This window comes from Parasteatoda tepidariorum, chromosome X1 (genome assembly GCF_043381705.1).
Source record: "Parasteatoda tepidariorum isolate YZ-2023 chromosome X1, CAS_Ptep_4.0, whole genome shotgun sequence".
Classification (NCBI taxonomy): domain Eukaryota; kingdom Metazoa; phylum Arthropoda; class Arachnida; order Araneae; family Theridiidae; genus Parasteatoda; species Parasteatoda tepidariorum.
In genome coordinates, this window is record NC_092214.1 from 3,495,632 (window position 1) to 3,512,255 (window position 16,624).

At 27.6% G+C, this 16,624-nt stretch overlaps 1 protein-coding gene across 1 annotated transcript in view; it reads right to left on the bottom strand.

Moving 5' to 3' along the window:
* Positions 1-16,624, bottom strand: part of LOC107451628 (Hematopoietically expressed homeobox) — a 31,014-nt gene that overhangs the window by 512 nt on the left and 13,878 nt on the right. Inside the window, exons 3-4 of the mRNA XM_016067784.3 lie at positions 12,970-13,151; positions 2,258-2,308 (exon numbers count right to left, since the gene is read on the bottom strand). Of these exons, the coding sequence (XP_015923270.1) occupies positions 2,258-2,308; positions 12,970-13,151 (233 nt within the window). The remainder of the gene's footprint in view (positions 1-2,257; positions 2,309-12,969; positions 13,152-16,624) is intronic.

The following is a 16,624-nucleotide window of genomic DNA, read 5'->3' on the forward strand; positions in this document are numbered from 1 at the left end:
TATATATATTTGTTTGTTTTTCTTTTTTTGTTTTTTTTCCTTTTTAAAAATTATAGGATATTTTTTACTTCTTCTCATTTAAGCTATTAAAAAATCCATTCGGCTTAAGATATATCATAAAACTGTTTGAAATTTTACTTGAATCAAATTTCCTACTTTTCTTATAACTTTTAATTTTAATTAAAAACTCTCACTAGCAAGGGAAAATCTATTTTTAAGATAACGTCACAAAACAGTGAAGGCAGAAAAAAATAAATCATTATTTTTCAAGTGATAAAACTGTTTGCTCAATATATTAAACGCTCAGGAGACTACAAGAATGAAGACTTAATGTTGTTTTAAAAAGCAACACCTTAGGAGTGGGCAAGGTGGGCAACTGCCCAAGGCCGCTGAAATTTGGGGCCGCCAAGAATTTCGGATTAATTAATAGGTTATTACGAGTTTTTTTTATATATTTGCTAAATCTTGGATATATTTTTACGATTCCTTGGATATATAATTCATATGAGTTATTATAATTTATATTTCCAAATGTGAATTTCATTTCAGTTAATGTTTCTTTATATGAGTAGTGTAATTTTTTAAATAACAACTTTTTGTCAACTTTTATGTCATAGAAATTAATTGTATAAAAATTTTTAACTATTTCCGATTTGTCAGTGTGTGTTTGGGGCAATCTTTGAGAACTGCGGCTGAAAATTTCAAGAATAATAAAAAACAGGGCTGGAATGATTTAAAAATATTTAATTAAAATAATCATTGATTTCTATCCCTTGATTTTTTTTAAATTACAGATTTATCTAAAACAATAATATTTATGCGGAACTCAATAAACTAATATATTATATTTAAGGCTGTGATAATAAAAACTTGATATTAAATCTCATTGATAATAAATGTTTATTCATAGAATCAAGAAATAAGTTAATAAATTAAGAAGCAAAATATCTCTTTTTTAAGAGCTTAAATATAGACAAGAATGTAACTTTTAAATTATAATTTTCCATTATTCATTTCATATCATTTTCATATTTCAATGTGCTCATTTTAATATGTAAAATAATTTGATCGCTGTATTATCGATAAATATATTTCAATTATACCTATTTAATTTTATACTCATACAAGTATTTTATACACTTTTATTCAATGCAGGTAATTTTATAACATTTTAAATATCTATTTGAGAAATAAAGAATAAAGACATGTTCTGACAAGAAATTTCTATTTTGATTTTTTTTTCTGATCTAAATTAATTTTCTATTCATTCGACAAGTTGGTTTTCAGTCTTGGCAATTTATTAATGTTTTTAGCTTGATAAAAAATAATAACTGACTTTATTTATTCAGTAAGTTTGCAATAATTAAATCACAATATTAACCTTTTTATTATTAGTGTTATTAAGAATTTCAGTTGCAATATTATTGTTAGGTAATATTATTGTTAAGTAATATCAAGTATTAGACGCCCGGTGGTTGAGTGGTAGCGCTTTCCGCTCCAGTGCCACAGGTCTTGGATTCGATCCTCGGGCCGGGCAAGGTTGACTCAGCCTTCCATCCCTTCAGTGGGTCGATAAATGAGTACTAAGCATGCTTGGGAACTAAACTCAGGATGTTCCGTGTTTGGCTGACCACCTAACCAGAACATCTGCTCCTGCACCCCAGAGCCCAAGGTCAAGAAAACTAAGATGGGCATAGTGGGCCTTGGCCCTCTAAGGGCTGTCACGCCTCTGAGTTTAGTTTAATATCAAGTATTATTTATACATTTTGTCAGATCGTTAAAGGCGAAAATAAATTTTAAAAAATAATTTCACCAAAAATCTAATGTTTAATAAATATTTTGTTAAATAAAACATGATTTTTTTTACCTATCATATAATGCTTCACCCAGGGCGGCTAAAATCCTAATCACGCCCCCAAAGTACAATATCCACTTTTAAAACGTTTGTTGAATTGTCTGTTGTCTGTCTCCTGATTCAACCCTTCTTCGCTTTGCGATTACTGTAGTTCAGAACGACTATTTTATCATTGAAGCTTTTATTATTTATCTTAATTAATAATTGTGATTCTAAAATGTAATGCAACGAAAAACTCGACTTAGATTACCTGAGGATAAAATTGATTCTCTAAAACGAATATAATATGATATGTAAAATCTTTGATTGAATTTTGTTTAATTTAAAGTTTTCAATTATAAATAAGAAAAAAGAATTTCTCTTTCTTTAAAGAAATAAAATGTCAGGAATAATGTTCATTACTTGCTTTAATCTCCGCCATTTCGCTCTTCGGTTTTGAAACCACGTTTTTACCTGAAAACAAAAGAATATACACTGATAAAGAAATAAAAGGAAAGAATGCTTTTTAAAGAACAAAATAAGTAACAACTATAGGCATATGAAATATCAGATAATAGCTAAGCTCTTCGTGGACACCTCTGCCACGCAGTGGCCTGTGATATCTAACACAGTGGCGCTGTAGTTGCGTTTGTTTAAAGGTACCTCATTTGTTTGCCCAAGCTTGTAGCGTAAGAATGTTTTAAAGCGTCGTAGCTTAGCCCAATCCATGTTTTTTTTTAATTTCTTTGTTAACCTATCGTTAGTACCCAAGTTAAAATTTCTTCTGATATTTCTTTGCTAAACTAGCATTAAATGCTGCACCACGATTTAAAAAAATATTTAGATAAAATAAATAAAAAAGACAGCATCAACTACTATAAATATTAGCTGTTTATATAAACCATGTTATAATAAAACTACAATTATTTAACATTACTTACTTAAAACATAAGTTAAACACAAGTTTTCCTTTATATACAATATCTTTTTTATTTTCGTTATTTTAAATTCATACATCAGAATTAAAAATTTTAATTGAAAACAACCAATTGATTGAGTATTTATACAAAAGAAGACAATGAAAAACACTTTAAAAAAACTTATCATGAATATTAATGGTATTACAAGCTCTCGCAGCATTAGAGCAAATATCCTGAATTTTGTCAGATATAAATCGATTTCTACTTTTTATTGCAGCTTCAATTTCTGTAATTTCTTTACTTTTCTTCAAAAAGTATTCTCTCATTTGACCTGAAATGAAAATAAAACATAATAATGGGAAGAAAGGCAAATTAAAATAAATACAATTTTTTCAAAAAAATGCTACCTTGAAAAGTTTCACTTTGAGTTAAAAATTCCAATGTTAAAGAAAAAAAAATATACCTGCAGATAAACTGACAACCGTTTCTGAATTTTTTTAAGCCAAACATTTATAAATCGGGCAATTGGTAAAAGAACAAACCACAGTCTTAATTTAAATTTGACGAAGCTGTTTGATTTTTTTAATACATCCATAGAAAACTATATCTACATTTCTGTACCCAAGCTCGAAATGTTAAAATAGAAGGAACATGTTTCGGTAATTTTCTTTTATTAGAACTCAAACAGCATACAAAATTTAAATAGAGGAATCTACCTACTAAAAACATAAATTATTTTTAGTAAATAACCGAAATTTCGAAAATATTTACTCACATTTGTAAAAAATAGAACTGTACTCCATTCCACCTCAACTTGGCAATGCTGCGAGAGATTTGGATCATAGTTTTTGTCATAAAAACTGCAACGTGTGGTGGTCACGCCTATTTAAAGGTGTTCACAGCTGTCATTCATGTCATCTAATCCTTTTGCTTTTATTAGAACGCATTTATAAATTAATTACATTTTACGCAGATAAATTTCTAATATATTCCAATATGACAATACAATATAGACAATACTTTCATATTGCGTGACAATCATTTACAACTTCACACGCATTTAGCTACCAAAACTATTTCTCAAGTTTCCCAATTTCGGTCAAGTTAGGGCGACTAAAAAGTAAAGCAAACTTTACATTAAGGATGTGCAATTGAAACAACAACGAAGTGCTTCAGGATGGAAGCATTTCTATTTCCTTTCTTTTGCTTCCTTTCTTTACCACAACGCTGAAAAATTGGAATAATACGAAAAGACAAATATGTTAAAATATAAATTTTTTGTCCATAACTTTGTTTCTTCTTATGTACGACAGTATATATTCGTGTCTTCTATTTTATAAAAAAGCAGTTCTTCAGGTGAATAAACAAACAATATACTCTGCCACCTCCATCTTCAACATGGTATCAACTAATGCATAAATTTTTATTATAAGTTTTTAAATTTCTTCTTATTTTTTTTTTCATTTCTTTTGTAGTCTCTGTTTTAAATATGTCATCAAAAAGTGTAAGCAAATCAACCTTTCATATTTATGCTGCACATAATAAATAAATTTTGCGAAAGAGAAAAAGCATTTGAATAATTGAAAAATAATTTAATAATACTATCTGAACATATAAACTTTTTGGCTGTTGCTGGTTTAGCAAAGGTTTACGTTTTTAAGGAATTTGCTATTAAAAATTCAGAAAAAAAGCAAAATTATTACGAAAAATTCAAAACATTTGGACAATATTTTAGCACTATGACACAAAAGTAAGAACTAAAAGTTATGAATAAACATTTGAAAATTCATTATTTGAAAATTTCTGCTATTTCAAGTAATTTCAAAATAATATAATTAGAAACAGGTAAATTCCAGATTGATAAATTTCAATAGAAGACCAGATTTAAAAGATCAAATCAGATATAATCTTGTTTTTGTTTAATTATGCAATTTTAAAAATTATTTGTTTCAAACATATTTTGTTTTTCAAAATGATTGAAAAGAATTACATTTAATCTTTTAAGATAAAAGGAATTACTTTTCCCTTAATTGTACAAACTATAAAAGAAAATGGTAGTTAAAATTTATTCAGGAAAATATTTGTTCAGTATTTAAAATTCTGTGGTATAATAAGAGGTAAAACTTTTTTTTCTTCTAAATGTAGATAAAAAGGCAAAAACTAGCAGGCTAACCAGCAGGAGTCTTTTTATTCTTCAGCATTTTTCTTCGCGTTAAATATTAGTCAACTTAATTTTTTTAAAAAAAAACCATACAGGTCAGAATTATAAGTGCAGCTATAAAGGATCTAGTTTTTTTTCTAATTTACAAAGTTCAAGGTTTTTACGAATCTAAAGCATATAAATATCATATTTTTTCGAATATAAAACCTTAAAAGAACGCATAAAAGTTTACTTATAAGTTCTAATTAGTAACTTATAAAACTGGAAAAAAATCATGCATAGTCTTAAGCTTAAATTTGGTAATGAAAAAGATTTCGAAAATTAAAAATTCATACATACTGATTATTTTAACATACAAGCTGCTTTGATAAACATTGAATAGCTGCAACTAAAAACAGAAAAAAGAAAATACATAATACTTGTGATTGAAAACACTGAGGCGCTAGTGCAAGTTATACTATAAGTAATAAGTATATGCTAGATATAAATTCGATTGAATTACTGGCGTCCACTAAACTATTCCAAAGATTTCTTTTCGGTTGATGCACACAACAGTTGTTTTTCGATGCCTGAATTTGTTCGAAGTATTCTTCACCAATCATAAAGCATAAACTCACGGAAATTTTTGTAAAATTGTTCAATCTATTAAGAAACTAGAAAAAAAAATTTAATTATCCCTATAGACAATGTTAACAATAATTATGCAATCTTCTGTAAAAAATTATATGTTGAACTTTTAAATACGGAATTAAAAAGTAGTAAAAATTTTAGGCTAAGTAATTTAAATAATAATATTTTCAATAAAAAAATTTTAGTTTTATATAAGAGGTTAAAAATTAAAATTAGCAATACATAATTTCCTTACGTAATTATCAGTCTTAAATTTCATAAAATTCCTATAAAATTTAGAAGAATCACATGTGGGTCTGATACTTACCTAACTAAACCTAGCACCATTTTCTCTAACTACTTAAATAAAATTATTACAAATATTATTAAAGAAGGTTTTTCTTGGATTATCACTAATAATCAACAGATTTTAGAAATTATTAACCATGTAAAATTAATTCTATTGCCACTTTCGATTTCCAGGATCTTTTCAACAGCATTCCACTTTCAAAACTAAGAAATGTCTTTTTGAATTATTACTATGATTTTAAAAGTATCCTTAATAGCGATTTTGATTATTGGGAAATTCTAACTAATTTTTGTCTTTTTAATAATTATCTTTACATTGGAAAAGATATTTTTCTTCAAATTGATGGAATACCACAAGGATCTAATTTTTCATCTCTCTTACCTAACTTATTTTTGCACTATTATGAAAATAATTATACTCTTAATATTAAATGTGTTCTTAGATTTATTGATGATTTAATTATCTTTAATTTTCAAGATTATACAATTTTTTTAAATTATATTTACCCCGAGGATTTAATCTTGCTTCGTAATCATGATGATAAGATGAATTTTAATTTTTTAGATTTGGGTATTATAGAAGAGGAAAATATCTGCTTTGTTGATTTATACGATAAAGAAAATAATTTTATTTTTAATATAAATAAACTAATTCCTTGTAATTCTAATGTTTCTAAAAACATCCATTGAAATACCATTTTTAATCAAATGAATAGAATTAAAAGAATGTTTAGTAATGTTTATTTATCCAAAAAAAATAAGTAGACCAACTCTTTCAAAACTTGATTAAAAAAAACTATGGATACCCAAATAAAGAAATTAAATTTTATTTAAAATCATTGAGTTAATTGTATGCTATTGTAAATAAATTTACTAAAAACTTACTACTTAATTTATATATTTTTGAAAATGTGCCAATCTATTTCGGGCAAATCAATGGCTGAAATTATGAACAAAACAGGCATCTCTCACCCTCTCTCTCTCTTACATGTGGATAACTAATTTAAAGCTCTACGTATTACCTTCTCTATTCTACGCTATTTTAGAAACATATTCTGATCTAACTACACTACTATTATTTATAGTAAGATAACATGTTTTAACACAGAAGTTAATTACAATGACCGAAATACTCATACCATAACTAACACTATTCATAATATTTACAAACTTAATTAAATGCATGATCATTAAATTAGGACTAAGAGTTTTTATGCATTGGTCAATATTATTGAGTAGACTGAATAATTTTTTAACATCACCTTCTATAAAACATCACTTTTATTATTTTTCTAGCTAATTTATAACTCAAGAAAAACTCAACCTACGATGCTTATTTTGTATTTCCTGTAACTATGTACGATTGAATTTTTTTAGTTTCATTAAAAAATAAATACTAAATTATAAATACCTTTGAGGAGTCTAAGACGTTAATTCTAGAATCTGCAGACAACAACAGAACCAATATAATGTGGCGTAGTAAGCAAAAGTGAAAAAATTAAAGTTGCAACTCAACATTTGTAAAAGATTTTTCCAGTTTATCGTTCGAGAATCGAATTAATTTTCAATACTATTTTCCTGTGCTTTCTGGCTTAAAATTGCTTTGGCGTAAAAGGATATATCATGGAATATTTTAATTGTTTTCTTTCATAAATAAATCATTATTTATTAATAATATGCGGTGCCTTTTCCCAGAAAAGTGGTCCCAGTCCTTAAGTAATGAAATAGATAATCATTTAAAAAGTCACAATGTTAAGTTGAATATTATTTTATATAACATTATCTATAATATTAGTAAATAGGATTCCACGGGTAAACTGACTCACCGGGATACCGGGGCCTATCCCTGTGTGCCCACTCTAAAAGCGCCCTTCAACGTGATTACTTTCTGCTGAAATAAATTTAAAAAAAAGGAAGTGATATTCATTTTGCCTTGAATCTGAAATTAAAAAAAGAAAATGATATTAATTTAACTTCGAATCTTAGCTTTTAAGGAAAAAATTTATGAATGAATGATTTGTAATAAAATTTTATTTTATCGTTCACCCTTTTCACATCGTTTTTGTTCCCTCCTTTAAGGTTCCACCTACAATCTGCACTAAAATTCTGAAGTCGAAATCAGAAGGAGAATAATAAAGGGGCGAATATGAATAGAAGATCTGACATGAACAATGAATGGTCAACTGAAGGGTTTTTCTACTTTGAAATTTTGTTTGGCTTGCTTGTAAGTAACTAAGAACGTAGTTGGGCTTTACCCTGTCCCGCCCCCATTTCAGGGCATCCAGGGAATACTGTTGAAGGATCGATTTAGGCCAGATCCTCCATTCTGTTTTCAAAAAGTCTTTTAAAAAGCTCTTCAATTCCTTTGTTTAGTTTCTTTTGGTTCCAGTTTCTTTTAATGGTATCAAAGTTGAAATTTCTCGGGAAAAATTTAATTCTTAAATCCTCATAAACTGGACAGACAGTAAGTACGTGTTCGATATCTTCATAAGTTTTACAAACTTTGCAGTTCGGGTCTCTCCCGAACAATTTTGACTGATAACTACCTTGGGCTCCATGGTTAGTTAGAAATTGATTGATATAGAAGTTGGAGTAGATTTTTCGAGTGCTGACTTTTGGGATAAATTGGTAAGTATGTCGGTCTTTTGTATCATCACTATCCCATCTTTGCTGCCATGTTAAAAAGTTTTTCTTCATGAGTTCTGTTCTTGTTGTCTGTTTTGATGGTATGTCATATAGATCTATTGTTGATTTTTGACAAGCTAATTTCGCCTGTTTATCAGCTTCCTCATTGCAAACATATCCTTTGTGGGCTTTAATTCAGTGGAATTTAGTAATATTTTTGTAAGTATTTTTTATCATTTGAACAAGGTAATCATTCGTGTTTGTGTTGCTAAGGGCTTGAATATTGGAGTGTGAGTCAGAATAGATGTTTGTTTCGCTATTGATATTATTTTGGTGTATCCAGTGGAGTGACTGAAGTATCGCCCATAATTCTGCTTTGAAAACTGTTGAATAATCTGTAAGTTTGAAGTTGCGAGACTCTACAAGACCACCATCAACATATACTACGAATGCCCATCCCACTTTGTATTCGCCGTTATAAATTAGCCTGGATCCGTCAGTAAATATCTCAACCAAGAACGTGAGACGGTTTTTACAGCAAAAAACTGAAACATAATTTTCGTGTCTGGCTCTTCTCGAATTTCGCCAAAACTCTCATCGCACAAATGGCGACTTTATCGAATATTGTCATCGAACATTTCACTTTACGATATTTCAGTTCATTCTCAAACGATCAGATTATTCCCACAGGACATGGAAAACATGGAATTTTTAAAATCGGAAAGAAGGGCGAAACTTCTTGTTCTCAATGTTTATATTTATCATTTGCGAAGAACTAAAGATAATTTTAGTTTCTGGCGATGTAAGCACCAAAGTTTAGACACTTAATGTAATCCACGTGTGGCATTGATAAATTATATTACTCTAATAACTATATCGTATATAATATAAATATATCTACAGTAAAATTTTCTATAAAACATTTTAAGGAACAGAAACTTTTTCAATATCTATAATTGTTTTTGAAATTATTATAACGTTGCTGATAACTTTAGATGCATAATTAAGAAACATATTTTTATTTCTTTTCTTTATTTTTCTGTTCTCCATGCGAATCTTGCAAATATGGAAATTTTCATTTAAATATAATAAGACAAAAAGATATTCTTACTCTTGCGTCTATTAAACTGAAATAAACTGGAAAAAAAAGTTACTGAGGAAGCGAAATTTGTTAAGATTAACATTTAAACATTTAATAAAATATTAAATTACAAATAAAAGGCAGAAAAAAAACTTATGCTTAACTTTTTTTTTCTGCTTTAAGATTCTCTTTCTGTTTTAAGATTCAGCTAAATTGTTCTAAAGATATACAGTTATATTCATTCGCTATTATTAAACTAGCGTTATTTGTTTTTATTCAAATAGATCTTTTAGATTATCCTAATATATACTATTAATTCTACTTAAAAAGTTTTTACCGGATTAAAAAGTTTTTAACGGATTTATGCATCTTGTGAAAAAGAGAAACTATTTCGAATCACTTTCGCATAATGACAATTGCATACATTATAAATCATACAGGGAAAAAAATTCGCCGTCAATCCGAAAAACAATTGGAAATATTTTGTAATTAAAAATTTGTCTAATAAAAACTATTTGCACTGTGTTAATCTATCGCATCGTGTTTAACTACTAACACAAATTTGTAATTAAAAAAATAACGAATAATCCTGTTGACTAGACCAACATCAATGAAATTGAATAACTAAAAAATTTTAGCGTAAAATTTTTGTATAAAAAATAAAGTGCGACGACTTAGTACCCTTGTCTTCTGAGATGGGTTCAATATAAGAGAATAATACGAAAATCGCAATATGTAGAACGGAAGCTTTTTCAATATTATCGTTTTTGAATTTTTGAATTATTATTAAGTTTCAGATAAATTTAGATGCATAATTAAGAAGCCTTTTTCTTATTTATTTTCTTAATTTTTCTATTCATCTTTTGAAAATGTGAGAATTTTCATATAAATATTTCAAGGCATAGTTATATTTTTAATCCAATAACTATAATATCGAAATATGATAGATTCCTTTTCTTTCATTTTTTTAACTTTGTAGCATTTTAGAATAAAATTTATTAAGATTAATATTAAAAAATTTCTAAAATCACATTTAAAAAAAAAGTTTTAGAAATTGTATTCAAAAAATACTTGACTAAAGAAATTTTGACATGCTTTATCTAAGTCAATTTCATCTTCTATTCATGTTATTTTTAAATCTTTTTTAATGTGTTGATTTTTTTAATGCAACAATATTATTACTATACGCGATATTCGAACAGTTTATTAATTTTTCGAGCTTTGTTTCTAATTTTTGGTAGCTTAAAAAGTAATTGAAAAACCATTTTAAGATATAACATTCATGAAATTTCTTATAGTTCACTGAATATCGATGTCCTAAAGTTAAAAATATATTAAAGGAATGCTGAATCTTATTTTGCTATAATACGTTTGTTTTATGGATAAAAATAAGCAAGCGGGCAGAAATAAGCTCATTTTCGGCATATTTTTTGTTTTCTGTCCGGGCAGAAATAAGCACCCCTTGACTTTCATTTCGACGCCACTTCCATCCCTTATACTACGCGGCCTAATACTTGCATGGAATCATATTTGGATAAACGGATTTCATAATAATTTGGAAAATTTTTTCAATTCCCTTAAAGAGCTCTCGAGATATGGTAAAATACACAAAAAGAAATAACATTACCAAACTTTGAATCGTACTTGTGTACGGCAACCACTTATATTTCGTGAGTCAGAAATCTGAATAAAAAAAGGCATGCTTATTCACAGAAAGTGCGTTTTTGTGTATGATTTCGTAACCTGAAATATCGTCTGCGCTAATTAACTAGCATAATTGAGGTCACTCCCTCGAACTACTAAGAATGAGTACTAGAAAGTGAAGATGCTATCATTAGATCAAAAGTTATTCAGGGTTGTCCCTTTCTTCTTTTTCTCTTTGATGCACTGTAATTTTAAGTGGTATGATTTTGATGAATTTTGAGTGCGTCTGAAAGATATCAACTGTTTTTTAAAATTTTTAAATCAACATTTTTTTTTTCTTTTTCTTACATCTTTTCGGCAATATTTTTGATATGTTTGGCCCACCATATTCACTTTAACGAAAAGTTAAAATAAGAACACTTTCAAGGTTGATTTTACTAAACCTATAATTTGAAATGGATTATTTTTATGATATCATTCATAATGGATCCGTCGATTTAACACATCATCAAGTAGTTACTTGCAACGACAAAAATCTTTTTTTTTTCTTAAAAATTTAATTTTATTTACCAACACAGTTTAAAAAGCTACATCCCTCGCTATATTTGATTTTAGATAAAATTCTTAATTGGTGTTTTCTTTATTTTTTTAACTCAACAAAATTTTGATGGCAGTGAGTTATTTGACAGAAAAGATTAAAAATAAAGAGATTGCTTTATTATATTAAGAGAAACATGTAAAACAGTACATCATAAATTTTAAAATTTCTATTGTTTTTTTTTTCTCAAAAATGTAAAGATACAATGATACAATTTGTGATTTTGAGTGAATCATTTAAAACTACACATATATCTGTTTTTAGATTTTTTAAAATGTAATTTTATTACAATATAAGCTACTGAAAACCGATTTGACTGATGTTAAAGAAAATTTATTTTAATTATAAAAAATCAAAAATATAAAAGCAGAAAAATATATAATACAAAACTACCTTTCAAAAAAAGAAGATTTTATTATTTTATCACATAAAAATGATTAACGAACCTAAAATGTCACTAACGTTATATCTCAAATTGATGACGAATACTGCCAAATAGAATCAATTAATAGATGAAATAAAAAAGGAATGATGAGAAAAATCGGATGAAAAAGACCCTCTTAACACTCTCTTTTTAAATTAAATCCTTAAAAATTACTTTCTTCTTATTACATCTTTCAAAACTACAATATTATAGAGTTTACGAAAAATTGTCGTAAAAATGTTCATTTTTTTTCAATATAGAATTAAGATCATAAAAGTTATCAGAAAATTGAAATTTGAAAAATAATCACATAAAAGCAAAATTGAGAAAATTTATTTTGGTTAAATTATAATTTATTTTATGAAATACTAAGGTAAAACGTGAAATAACTAATGAAAATATGCAAAATATTTACTAGAAATGAAGTTGAGTATGATAAACTTCGAAACAAGGTTCGTGGTAAAGTCAATTGCTGTCAGCGACAAAAATATTGTCAGAAATGTAGGTTATATTACTTCCAAAACATTTCCTGTCAGACATCATTGATCTTTGAAAAGTGCGCGCTGCAAAACATGCTTGTATATTTCGCAGACATAAAGACATTTAACGCCATCTGTTAACCCAGTTCTGAATAAACAATTCGGTTTGCTACTTCTACGTTGGCCGTGGAATTCGTTGGCTACGCAGTGAGAGACTATAATAGCATGCAAGAACTTTCTTAATTAGTTAATTTAAAGCATAAACTTAAAAATAAATAAATTCACCTGTCTCTCCGTAAGAGTTAGTAAGGATGCTAGTCTTTTCCTTTCCGTGGGTGATAAGTATTTCTGTTCAGAAAAGGTCTTTTCTAATTTTCCTGTTTGCTCACTAGTAAATCGGATTTGACCACCTTTTCTTTTCAGAGTATTTCGAGGCAGAATATGTTTCCATAACAGTGGACGGGATTCTATTGATAAAAACACAAATTAAGATAGTTATTTATTTAAGTGTTTAAAAATACAGTCAAACCTGGTCATTACGAAATTGAAGGGAGACAGTAATGAAAAATTGGGCTATTTAAAATCGGATACTTTAATCGAATTTTAAAAATTGCATAACATGTATTCATTTAAAAAATATCATACATTCCAAACAATGTAAATATCGTAGTTTTTTCATTTGTTTCTCATTCATCATTTGTTGAAGATTTTCTGTTTCGTCGTCTTCTTTTCTGATATATTTGCGGTTTAAAGGTTTGAGTTTGAAAGGAACACCTGGATATATGTAGTCAAAAATCTCGCCAATCAATTCAATCGTAATATGATTGAAAAAATTACCGCCCCTCTATCATACGGATTAGCTGCGTATCCGTAGGATAGAGGAGCGGTGAGTATGCTCCGTAAATCGAAACTGAAAAATGAAATAAGAACTAGATCGCTCTTATTGTGGCTGATATCGATGTCTTCATGAACTTGTTTAATTTCTAAGTCACCCTTACTAAAATTTAAAGTATTTTTGAGGTTTGTAAGAAAACAACCCTACAAAAATTATACCTCATAAAGGTTGTAATTGAAGTGTACGAGGTTGTTTTACATACACTTTGTCATATAGCAGACTATTGGTGACTTACAATATAAGACATGCCCTAAAAGACAATATTAGGGAAAGTTACACACAGGTTAAATTACAATTTACAAAACCCTAAATTAAACAATAAAGTTTACCAGATATTTCTGATAATTCTTTTTTTTTTTTTTTTTTTTTTTTTTTTTTTTTTAATGAATGGAAAGAGAAAGTTAGTGCTGATTTTTTTAACTCTTATAGGAACAAGGTACTTGTTAATTGATTACTTCTCAAAATACATTGAAGAACAACCCATGAATAGACAACCACTGCTTGCGTTGTCAATACAATGAAATGTGTATTTCATTGTATTATTAAAAGTGCAATGAAATGTGTATTAGACTGAAGAATCTTGCCAGTGATGGTGGCCCTCCATTCGAAGGAAATGAATACAAGACTTTCTTGGACAATTAGAACATTTTCCACAGTAAATCTTCACCATATTGGAAATGTTCTAATTGCCAAGTTGAACGAGCTATCCAAACCTCTAAAAATTCAATGAAGAAAGCAGATGAGGAAGGTAAAGACCTACATATATCTTTATATATGTAGTCCTGTTGGACTACAGTATTACACCAACACAAGGTCTAAAATCACCAGCAGATATCATAATGGGGCGGCGCCTGCGATCCTTTATTCCATCTCTGCCGCAAAATCTTCAAACAAACTTTGACATTAAGGAAGAGGAAGCACAACTGTTAAAAAGACAATAAGATCAAACGAAATATGCAGGCCGTGGACGCAAACCATTACCTGAATTAAAGTTGAATTAACATGTTTGGTTCAAGTTAAAACCAAAAGAGCCATGGATTATAGGAAAAATAATAAGGAAAGACTAATTTTAAACATATACTATCCAATCAAAATATTGAGGATTATGTAAGAAACCACATTTTCAAACACCCGTTCAAAAGTGATACTGATACCGGTGGATAAAGCAAGTACCATAATGTAAGATGTCGGTTCAATTATTGGAAAATAAAAAGTGTTAAAATATCCTAATAAGATTGGAATTATGTATTTGAATTTCTATAAAGGTTGTTAATGGTAGTACTTTCTTCAGTGTATTTTATTTTGTGGCTGTGATACCTGCTGCCATACTTTTAAAAGCTTTTAGCTGAACTAAATAGGGGACTGAATAGAAATGACAAAAGTGGAGAGCCATTTATCTAAGAAAGAAAAATTAATTTCATCCAGTTAACTTAAATCATGAAAAAATGATTTCTAATTTCTTTATATTTTAATATTTTAAAACCTGTCGTTATTGTTTTCTTTTAGGTTCCAATATTTCCAAGTTTTAACAGGGAGACAAAATTAATATTTAAAATAATTTTGTTGGTTTGTAAAAAAAAAGGAAATTTTAGTTTTAAATAAAAGTATTTTGACTGTCAGCTGACTAATTATTTAAATTTGCAGCTTTATAGCTTTAAAAATTCAAGCACTTTAGACATCTGCCTTAAAAAAATTTTGAGTTCCCCCAAATAAGTTTTTTTTAGCTGTGAAATTTGAATAAGTGTCATATGTATTTGAAACCTTCCTTTATAGCTTAACAAAAGAAGCAATTACTGCTGATGGTGTAATATTTAAAATTTCAAGGTTGATAAATGTAGATCTCTACTTATGAAACAATTTAAAGATATACGCTATTCTTTATATAATATAAATAATAGCGAGGTTAAAAATTAATAAACTATGATGTATAACACTTCACGTTTGTGAATTATTAACTTCGTATGTATTAAAAATATTTGCTTTTTTAAATTGTTGGTGATATTTCAATTCTTCTAGATAGAACCCTTAGATGAAAATAAATTGCTTCGAAAATTAATTCAATTTAAAAGAATTGCTTCGAATTTATAATGCTAAAATAAAAATAAAAAATAATCGAATTTTTATAATTTATTTTTTAAAATGATTTTTAGTTTTTCTCTGATTGACAACGAAAATTTTGAAAATTAATTTGCTGGGGGGCAACCAGTGCGTATGCCCATGATACACATAATGTACGTTTTTTGCTTCTTTTAAAAAATTAATTTTATTAGAGCATAATGTTCTATGAATTTAAAATTACAAAATTAAGACTTTACGCATGCGCTGAAATTGGCAAACTGCCTAACTTAACGCGAAACGTGCTCTAACAAGGAGAAATGGGGAGAGTTCGATTAAGTGCTGGAAACTGGAATTAATAAATTCGCACGAGAATGGATTACTCCATTTCTTTTGAAAATGATGAGGAGAGGCACTGTGAGGGAGCTGAATGCTATCCATGAATGTCTCCATCTGATAGTGCTTTTAATGTGTTACATAATTGCTTATGTTGAGCTATATCTGATGATTTATAAACAAAAGGTATTTTCATACAAATAAATATTATCGCAATTATTTATATAACTTATTTCAAAATGTATTTCTTAACAATTATTTCTTCATAAGAATTAGATTAAATTTTAAATAATAAACTGTAACCGTTTTTAATAGGTTAGTCTTGATTAATCAGTAAACAAAATTTAAATTTATCAATTAAAGCATAAATGAATTAAAATGGGAATTTTAAAAAAAAAAATTTCAAATAAGTATTTATATGTAAATAAATATTTTCTCAAAGCTTTGAATATACTTCAATTTTGTTTTTAATTTTTTAATAAATTCTTTATTATGATTAATCATTACAATCATCAATTACAACCATTACAATATATCAATTTAATTAGATTTATTTAGCTCTTCATTATATCTAATTGTGAATTTTTGACTCCATTTTCGTGTTTAAAAAATTTAACACTGAAAGAAAACTTAAATTTAAAAATATTAGTTACG